General features: G+C 40.4%; 1 protein-coding gene across 10 annotated transcripts in view; it reads left to right on the top strand.

Moving 5' to 3' along the window:
* Positions 1–10,552, top strand: part of Plcz1 (phospholipase C zeta 1) — a 55,235-nt gene that overhangs the window by 24,170 nt on the left and 20,513 nt on the right. For 9 of the 10 annotated variants that reach the window (XM_031383736.1, XM_031383737.1, XM_031383732.1 and 6 more), the window contains 3 exons: positions 2,914–3,058; positions 5,817–5,966; positions 8,806–9,045. In XM_031383736.1, coding sequence (XP_031239596.1) covers positions 2,914–3,058; positions 5,817–5,966; positions 8,806–9,045 — 535 coding nt within the window. The remainder of the gene's footprint in view (positions 1–2,913; positions 3,059–5,816; positions 5,967–8,805; positions 9,046–10,552) is intronic. The other variant, XM_031383733.1, reaches the window with a different exon arrangement.

Here is a 10,552-nt window from a genome sequence, read left to right as displayed (position 1 = left end):
TGTGTGTATGTATATATAAAGCCTTAAAGCCAAGAAATGTGTTCATTTATAATTCTATACAACCTTACCCCAGTTTAAGGATCCTAAAATTAGCACCTTAGCTGGCTCTGTGGGGATTGATGGTGGTTCAGCAATTCCCTTCTCGGAGCCCTCCTGTCATGTTCCTTTAACATAGGAAAACATGGACCATAGCTCTGTGGCTTGACAATATGGTCCATCACTACACATCTGGGTAATGAGGTAAGCATTGCAAAATTACTGTCCTCAGAACCCCAACAAATATTTTAGTTTGTATTGGTGATGCCTCCAAGACACAGCAAATCTACCCATTCTCTTTTTACGGAGCTGCCCCAAGGAGCACACAATGTTATCTTTTCTCTGAATGCAGTGTACTGACTTGTCTTCAGTCTCTAAGTCTTTCCTTGCTGCACTCAACTCAGCTCCTCAGAGAGGGACTAGGATGGTACCCAGAGAAGGGTTTGTCCTGGAGGGTATATCTTCTCATATGATCACCTGGTACACTGTTGGGGGAGACATTGATTGATACAGGCATGCTATGCTGGAGCCACGGTCCCACCTCCATGTGATTACGATGTGGAGTCAGCCTTTCTCACACTCTCGTGTTTGAATCAAATGCTTCTTGGTGGTAGTGGTCCATGCTGTGCACGGTAGAACGTTTATGAACATTCCTCTCTGTGCCTCCATGGTGCCAGCTTAAAGCACATTGCCTTGCCCACTTGTGGCCACCAAAACCATTTCTGGGCATTGGTAGGCATCTTGTGGGACTCAATACACCCCCACCCAAGAATAGGTCACCTAGAGAAAACGGATGTCATAACAAACGTCTGGCCTTCAGCCTTTTCTCCACAGAGAAGTTTCATGCTTAGACAAGAGAACTGCTTCAACTCATCCTCGAATGAGTGTCTTCTAGCATTCTGGTGCTTCAACTCAGCCTGGCTTTATACAGAGCTTTTTCTTCCAAGGATGTAATTTAGCTGTGTCTGTTTTCCTTTTCTTGGTAGGCACCAGAACTCCTGCTCTTTTCTCATATGAACACAAAACACTGATGAATAGTTGATTGTGTATCAGACTGTGTGAGAGTGTGGCTCTTCAGTCTCATGGAACTCAGGGCACAATGACCAGTGGACACTGGGGGAGCCTAGCCAACGGCGGTGGACTGCTTTTGTGCACAGTGTCAGCAGTGCTGGCCTTTGTGTTGGCATGTTACCCCCAGTCCTGACCTGGACACAGGAAAACAAAAGGAGAAAAGTGTATTTAGTTCAAAGCAACTGTGTGTGCATGTGAATATAGTGTCTTATTTCTACTCTGCACATTTGAATGACTCCCTGAACTATTTGTAATCCTGAGCTAGGCTTCCTTCTTCTTAGCAAAGCACTCCACCCCTGAACTGTATTCCGATCCAAATAAAACAATGTTTTATAATTAAATTGAGAAAATGTAGTAAACTCTGATGAAAGCCACACCTATTTCCCACCGACACGAAATGATGGCCCAAAGATGTCCCCAAGGACTGTAGCAACAGCTTTGTTTGTGCACATTCACCGTTATCAAGTCAGTGAAAAAACTGAATGCAATCTACTTCAGTTGCCACTGTTTAAGTAAAGGTATATGTTTATTAAAATGTCACTCTCTTTGAGTAAGGACATTGAAAATCCATTTAAACCCAGTGGGTACAACTGACTTCAAAACCCAAGATACAATTTATGTGTAGATCAAGAAACTGATTTATTTGATAGATGGAAAATCAAATCAGTTTTAGACCTGAGAAGAAGTAGGAATATATTTTCCTCAGTTTGGAGAAAGCTGTGAAATCGGTTCATTCTGAAACAGTCACTCAACATTTTCTCCAAAGAGATTGTGCATCCAAGCAACGTAGATGAGCAGGTATTCAGGCTTCCTGGTGTGTAGAGCTGCAGGTCCTTGTGTGTAGAGCTGCAGGTCCTGGTGTGTAGAGCTGCAGGTCCTGGTGTGTAGAGCTGCAGGTCCTGGTGTGTAGAGCTGCAGGTCCTGGTGTGTAGAGCTGCAGTTCCTGGTGTGTAGAGCTGCAGTTCCTGGTGTGTAGAGCTGCAGTTCCTGGTGTGTAGAGCTGCAGGCTTCCTGGTGTGTAGAGCTGCAGGCTTCCTGGTGTGTAGAGCTGCAGTTCCTGGTGTGTAGAGCTGCAATTCCTGGTGTGTGGAGCTGCAGGCTTCCTGGTGTGTAGAGCTGCAGGTCCTGGTGTGTAGAGCTGCAGGTCCTGGTGTGTAGAGCTGCAGGTCCTGGTGTGTAGAGCTGCAGGTCCTGGTGTGTAGAGCTGCAGGCTTCCTGGCCTGTATAGTTGGACTAGGATTAGAGCTGTCCTTGCATGAGGTGTTGTGAGCAGGCAAGCATGCCTGCCGGGTTGCCAAGCTCACTCTTTCACTGGCTGTGGCCATAATTTCTTTTCCCCCATTCTGTTTCTCACTGTGTTTTTCACCTCCCCAAAACTTGATGTGATGAAAAGAATAAGATACAACTTTGCTAGAGCAGTTTTTGATTTCCAGAAGGTTTTGTTTGTTATCTCATTGCAACTATGACAAAGTCAATAGTGGTAGCAATCACCATTAGCAGGAGTGTATGGGCTGCCGACAAAGGCTTCAAAGCTAGAACTAGAGGCAGCCCCCTCCCCAGTACATACTGGCTTTGTGGGAAGAGCAATGAAGAGTAACCTGTATGACTAGGTGGGAGCAGACCATTTGTATGACAGACACAAAGAGAGTGTTTCTATTTTATAAGGTTGCAAGTTTCTAGGAGCCAAAACTTCTCTCTATAACAAATTGGCTTATCCATTTATTTTAAAAGTCTGAACATTTTGATCTTATTCTCCTCACAGTTCACGGTCTAGGTGTGACCTGTGTTTTCCCTGCCTTTTGCTAGTGCCCTCGTGAAAGGCTGCCGCAGTCTGGAGATTGACTGCTGGGATGGAGCTCAAAACGAACCCATTGTGTACCATGGCTACACTTTCACCAGCAAGCTTCTCTTCAAAACTGTTGTCCAAGCAATCAACAAGTACGCCTTTGTGGTACGTGCGCGTCTCCCATGTAGGCATTTAAAGACAGCACTGCTCCCAAATGCTACACAGCACGGCTTTACTTTAAATCTGTAATATTTTAAATTGTGAGGTATCAATGAGGTATGATAGGTATCAAAATCCATTTGGTATTTAGTAGCTAAAGGTAAGCTTATCAAAGTGAAAAGCAGTGAGTGTTCATGGGACTTCTTGTTTCATTGTGTGTGTGTGTGTGTGTGTGTTGTATTATGCTAAAAATGTATTTATTTCTCTTATCTGTTATGAACCCAAACCTTGATATACTGATCTAGAAACCATGAAACTTTAAAAATATTTTACTTTTAAGACAAAAATAAAATAAAATGTGTCAACAATCCAATACCTCAATTGCTGACATTATTTTTTGCTACAACAGTGATAACACATAGTGTTCTGAGGGACACTTTAGGATTAGTCAATTTAAGACTAATCCATTACTTACAGCTCAGAATACCTATGTTTAGAAGAACTAAGCTCACTTTACAAGTCTAATCGGATTTGGGGTGATTTTTAGCTATCTCTTTTTAACTGATTTTTAAGGGAATTTTGCGTATTACTTGGCTCTATTTTTCTAAGCTTGCTAATGGCTTCAGATAGTCCCTTCAGATAGTCTGTTTTGAAAATTTAACACAGCTGATTTCTTTCAAACTGCAATTGTTGTACAGTCAAGGAGCTTTAAGTCAAATTTCCTCAGTAATTACATTAAATGTATACAAAAAGAAAACATAGAGGTTCAATAAACTCAGTGTTCCCTGTGACTACATCAGCTAGTCTGTAAAATATGAATCAGAATTCACAGCTTTATATTTATTTCTCACCCATCACACACTTCAGAATGACTTTGTAGTCAGCTACATCATGCTCACTTGCAAAGATTTTTCAGAACAAAATCTAGATTTGACCCTTGATTCACAGGGCCTCACATGATTGCTTTTCCGTGACCTCTGTCCCTATTCACTCAGGGTTTGTTTCGCTTTTCAGCTACATCTAAAGTTCTCAGTACTCAATGTTCCACTTGCTGCAGATGCTCTTCCTATATGTTGAATGACACCTATCACTTAACTTAGGATAACTAGGTACTATAAGGCAATAGGCACACTCGTAAAATTCAAAATCTTCACAAGGATGTAAAAGTCTAAATTTTCTAAAACTCCAAACAATAGGGAGGAGCAATTGGACAAGAACAATAAGACAATGGGCTGGTGAGATAGCTTGGCGTACAAATGTGCTGGCCACCAAGACTAACAAACTGAGTTAGATCTCTGAACTCACATGATGAAGGAGAAAACCAACTTTTCAAGTTGTCCTCTGTCCTCCACACATGTGCCATGACAAGAATATGCACAAGCATGTATGAGTGTGCACACACACTCAATGCATATCAAAAGTAAAAATAGATCATTAAATTATGAAGGAAGAAATAAAAGTTTCTCTATTTTCAGGTGATATGATAATAAATGTAAAACTCAAAAATCCCAAAACATTCTACAAACAACTCTGAAAACTAGTAAATGGATTCAGTAAATTTATAGAGTACAAGAATCTAAGTAAAAATTAGTAACATTTTTTAAATAAACAAATGACCTAGTTGTGCAGTGGTGGTACACGCCTTTAATCCCAGAACTCGGGAGGCAGAGGCAGTCAGATTTCTGAGTTCGAGGCCAGCCTTGTCTACAGAGTGAGTTCCAGGACAGCCAGGGCTTACACAGAGAAATCCTGTCTCAAAAACAAAACAAACAAACAAAAAACCAAAACAAAAAACAAAAAACAAACAAAACAAACAAAACAAAACAAAAAACCCACCACCAACAACAACTACAAACAAATAACAAAAACAAAAACAAAAACAAAACCCCCCAAAACACAAACAAACAAAAGAAAACAAAAAACCAACTAATGACCTAACTGAAAGTGAAATTTAAAAGGAAATCCCATTCATGGTAAACAGTAAATAATACTTGGGTGGTGTGTGTGTGTGTGTGTGTGTGTGTGAAGTATGTATGTATGTGTATGAATATAAACCAAGCACAAGGATACAAATGTATTAAAGTGTTGTAATGAGACCATTATTTTGTAGCTAAGCGTACTTCCTGAGCCATCGGGAAACTTTGAACACCCAGAGTCTTCTAGGCAAATGTTTTTCCCTTAAACATATGTGACAGCAGTTTCTATGGTGGTGTATACAGCTGCACAGATTTCAAGGAGTGGGGCAGGGTTGAGCGCTGAATCTTGAACCCAGGGTCTTCTGCATGCTAGGCTAGTATGCTACCAATGAGCCATAGCACAGTTCTGTTTTTACTTCTTAAAACAAGATCTCACTTGGCTGGTCTTAGACTCTTTAGCACAGGCTAACCTTGAATGTGGGATCTTTATCCCTCAGCCTCATGAGGAGCTGGGACTACAGGCCTAAGCCTCCAGGCCTGGCTTTCAATTTCTTGCTAATGAGTGTATGCCATTTCTTTCTATGGATCTTATATAACTTATTGAAATAATTTCACACTAATGGTGTTTCAGGCTTTGCTCAGGCTTTCAAGGCAAGTGAGAATGATCCCCTTCCCATAGGTTTTTGAAGTCTTCACTCTGTCAAATGCTAAAGTAATTTTCAGTTTAAAGAATGCTTGCTTTGAAAAAAAAAAGTTGGAGATGAATTTCGAGATAAACGTTTAAATGCTCTGCATTAGGAGAATTTAGAAGTTGTGATGAGTAACCATAGCAACGGTTCCTCTTCTAGACATCTGATTACCCAGTGGTGCTGTCCTTGGAGAATCACTGCTCCCCTGGTCAGCAGGAAGTGATGGCTAACATTCTGCAGAGTACCCTTGGAGACTTCCTGCTCTCGGACATGCTTGACGAGTTTCCAGATAGTCTACCATCTCCAGAGGTAAAGCTTGGCCTAAGAAGCTTAGTGAAGGGGAAAAAAAAATCAGAAGAAAACAAAGAACAGACTGTGATCACCTTTGCACCTAGGTTAGAGACCCGCATTGAGCTTGGTTCTGATTATCTCATAGAGAAGCTGGTTTTGCTATGTGCTGCCCAAGGAATGTTCTGTTTCGTTGACGCAGAAAGAAACATTCATAAACTTTGGTGGCTTTTGTTAATCGCAACTTGACAGAATTTAGAGTCACCTGGGAGGGTTGGATTCTGGGTATTCCTGTGGGGGCGATTGCCTTGCTTGTATTAACTGATGTGGGAAGGCTCATTTTAACTCTGAATGGAGCCTGGGCTGACAAGACAAGTGGAGAATTGACCAGTGTGCGTCAGGTCACTGCTCTCCGCTCCTGATCGTGGATGCTGTGTAACCCTCTCCTGAGCTCCTGCTGCTATGACCTACCCACCGTGATGGAGTGTAACACGGTCTTGTAGGCTGAGATAAACCCTTTCACCTTTAAGTGGCTTTTGTCAAGATATTTTAGAACAGCAGCAGGAAAAGAAAAAAAATGCAGAGATAGATGTAAAATCCAATTTTTGATGATGGACTTCATCACTTCCTCCATGGGTCCAAACTGTGAAGGTATTTTAATATAATAATGGAGAATTTGATATATTTTATAAGCTAAAGGTTAAGAAAGAGGTGAGATGCTCCGGTTGTAAACGGAATCCATACTCAAAATATCAACAAGTTGGTAGTAAGTTTCCTCCCTTGTAAGTTAGCCCCTAGGGTTCCTTTCTATCTCCGTCTTCTTCTTCCTGCTCCAGAGAGCTGCTCATTTGGTCATCACAAGTCTTCCCACTGATCGATCTAAATGGGTCTCTCTCAGAATAAGTCTTACCTGTTTCCCCAGCAACACATAGGACCCAGTATCTCTTTGCTTTTTTCTTTATTTAAAGTGTTCACTTCTATTTTGATATTAGTTTAGGCATGGATGCAGTGTCATCTGCTCTCTCAAATTCAAAGATCTTACCACTTCCTTTAGTTTTCCTTAGCAGATACAGAAACCCCAATGCCATCGAATAAGCGAGCTTTCTTTTCCTCAAGTAAAATTTTCTAATAGTCAATACTTGAATTTTAGTGTACCTACAGTTTTGGTAATGTAGCATTTTTGTGTGTGTGTGTGTGTGTGTGTGTGGTATTTGAATATTTTCCCTTATAGCATTTGAATGAGTGAGGATTTTTTAAAATGACTATGCTCACATGATAGAACTGAGACAGACAACAAAAATAAATTGATGAATGGAAAAACCATGACTCTTTTACATCTGAAAAATGGCCAAAGACTAAGTATGTTCAGTTGTGGAAAAAATTGTAAGACTTGTTGCAAACTGCTGCCTGGACACAATCTTCAAAGATGGAGCTCAGAGCCATGATCCAGTTCTGGAAGACTTTAGACAATTCTCTCAGAATACTGTCTTATATTAGCATGTCTTTCTTCCCTTTTCTTTTTCTGCCTTAATTTTTTTCTTTTTCTTTCCACTTCATAGCTTTCACTGATGTTTTGCTTTTCACACTACAGTAAGGACATGTTCTCTGAGGAATCAGTGAGTAATTAAAATAAAGTCCCCCCTTTCACGCTGTGTTCAGTTTTCAGCGAGAGAGATAATACCTGGGAACTTGCCACATTAGCCTTATTCTATCCCTACAATCTAAGATTTAAAAAGCTTTTATTAAAACTTTAACCCCAAATCCATAGATCTCAACAAACTTCTATACAATTAGAATACCCATTCTGAAGCTGTGGGGAGTCATAGTAGATTTCACCCTTTCACAATGAAATAAGTTTTTCTGCTCTTACCCAACACCAAAAAGCATGAAAAACCCAAATCAGATTTAAAACTAGGACTCAGGTGTCCACTAGAGAATTGGAAAGGGCAAATTCAATACCATGAAGAAGGACTGGATCCAGTTAATGGACACTTGAGTCATGAAAGATCATTTAAGACTTTGACTTCTTAATTGCGGAGTACATCCCCCAAATGTATCCATTTAGGATGCACCATTCCTTGTCTCCTTGGCATGTGGGTACAGAACATATTTTTGTAAAGTGCATTTTAGAGAGTTATGGAAGGGCCATCATTAAAGAAGAATCAAGATGTAGGGGCTGATGGATGGAAGGAAGATTACTGTCTCCTTAGGGAGAAACTTCAGAATACACATTTCAGTATTGTGTGCAGCACAGCAAGCACCCAAATATATTAATGAATTTTTGAAACAGTAGAGAAATGTATCAGAAGGCTATGAATTCAGACTGAATGACCATCCCTGATGGTGGTAAAGTTTGTCACATGTGTGATTCGATGGACTGCAGGTACCAAGTCGGTTACAACTGAAGAGGCTTTATAAGTTTTGAACGCAATCCATATTAGATGTCAGACAGGCTGATGGACATCTTCATATACCTGATCCCACTTGTTTTAATATTGGATGAGAGTATCATTTCTACTGCCAGAAGTAGTAATCATTTAACTTCAGCAGTACGATAAACATTTCAATGTACTTTTCCAACCTATCTCAAATTTAGCAACTTGTGAATATGAAAGAATTCTGATCACTTAGAGTAAACCCCCATCATAATAGGCTTCTCTTAGAGTGAATTGTGGTCACTTGTTTTTAATGAGCATGAATAATGTTATGAAACATGAGGTTCTGCCATACCTTGCTACTGTAGGTGAATTCCCAGACTCAGCCCCACTTTATCTTTATTGTCCATATGTTGGAATATTTCTTAAGCTCACAGTGATGACTTGCTGATACATATGTCTCATTTCCAACTGTTTCTTTATAGGCACTAAAATTCAAAATATTAGTGAAAAACAAGAAAGTAGGAACCTTATCCAAAACTCGTGAGCGGATGGGGACTGACAAAAGGGGCAAAGTGCTAGAATGGGAAGAAGAAGTCTATGAAGATGGTGATGAAGACTCAGGAAATGAGCAAGAAACATGGGACTCCTTCCTTTTACGGGTCCAGGCGGAAAAAGAAGCAGACCCCTCAACATTGAGTGGAATAGCCTATGCCAAGAAAAAGGTTAGGATAGATTTCCGGAGAAAAGTAACCAAAGTTTTCTAGTGCTCTTGGGGAAGAGTTGGAATAATTTTACATAAGAGGTCAGCATCATGAAAACCTGAGTCCAATTTAAAACCGTCCTTGGAAAGAAGTCGACTGAGGGCGGTGACATTTGAAATCTCTCTCTTTCTGTTAGCCTTTCCTAGGGAACTTTCACTGCAGGGGCCATTCCTTAGCTCCTGGCTGTGGCAGCCATTTTCCAGAGTAGAAGTCATGCAGAGGTAAATGATCCAGTTTCTCTGCCTTGTAATAGAGACAGAGGCAACAGAATCAATGTTAATTCTGCACAGTGTTAACTGGATTCATATTATTATGTGAAAACGCACCTCTGATGTCCCAGGCTACTATCCCGTTTGTTTGACAGAGGCAGGAACTTGTTTTCTCCTCAAATGAATACTTCCCTGAAAGGAATCTTAACTGAGAGATGGCTTGACATAGTGTTTCCAACCAGGCAGCCAGAACTTTGTGCATCTTTGGTCCTACTTTCTATGTATTTGGGGAAGATTATTGCAAAAACCAAGCTCTGTAGCTTTTCAGGATCCAACACAGTGCATGCCTGTGTAAGTGAGGAACCTTTTTTTATTTTTTGCATCTTTGTCATGATCTGCCGTTTGTATCAACTCCTGATGCTGGTGTGGTCAGCGGTGATTGTGGAGACCTTTTGGCATGATTTGTATTTAAACACATAAAAGCCATACACATCTAGGAAATTGTCCCCTTTTGTAGATTTTTCTTTTGAATGTTTTCAAAATATTTCCCAATAATCCTTTGTACCTCACCAGAATCTGTTGAAACATCTTCCCTTTATCTCTAACTTTAGTTTTATTTTGTGATATTCTCTCTTTTGATTAGTTTGGATAGAGGTTTGTTAATCTTATTTTTTCAAAGAACCAACTTTTCGTTTGGTGAGTTCAATATGTTGATCTTTAGTTCCCACTTTTTAAAATTCTGTCTTATCTTTCAAATCAACTCAATTATGTTATTTTTTAGTTGTAGGTAATTTATAAACCTTTCTATTTTTTAACTTTTAAAATCTTTACATTTTTTGTAATTTCATACATGAACACAATGTGTTTAGATCACATCCACTCCATGTCTCCCTCCAGCTTGGTTTTTATTGCCTCTACATACGCTCCTCCCACTTGATGAATTCTTCCTCCTCCCTTCTCCTCCTTCCTCTTTCCCCATCTTGTTCCCTTCTTTCCTGCCTTTCTCCTCTTCCTCCTTCTCTTCTTCCTCCCCTTATTCCTTCCTTCCTCCCCTTCTTCCTTCCTTCCTTCCTTCCTCCCTTCCTTCCTTTCTTTCTTCCTTCCTTCCTTCCTTCCTTCTTTTCTCCTCTTCCTCTTCCTTCTCTTCCTCCTCCTCCTCCTTAGTCCAATTACTGCTGCCTGTATATTCATCTCTATGCTCATGGGTGTAGGACAGCCTATTGTGGGCCACACTACCACAGAAACCTCTATGCTCATGG

The sequence above is a fragment of the Mastomys coucha genome, unplaced genomic scaffold, assembly GCF_008632895.1.
Source record: "Mastomys coucha isolate ucsf_1 unplaced genomic scaffold, UCSF_Mcou_1 pScaffold20, whole genome shotgun sequence".
Classification (NCBI taxonomy): Eukaryota; Metazoa; Chordata; class Mammalia; order Rodentia; family Muridae; genus Mastomys; species Mastomys coucha.
Note: the sequence above shows the minus strand (reverse complement) of the source record. Positions and strands in the feature narration are given on the sequence as shown.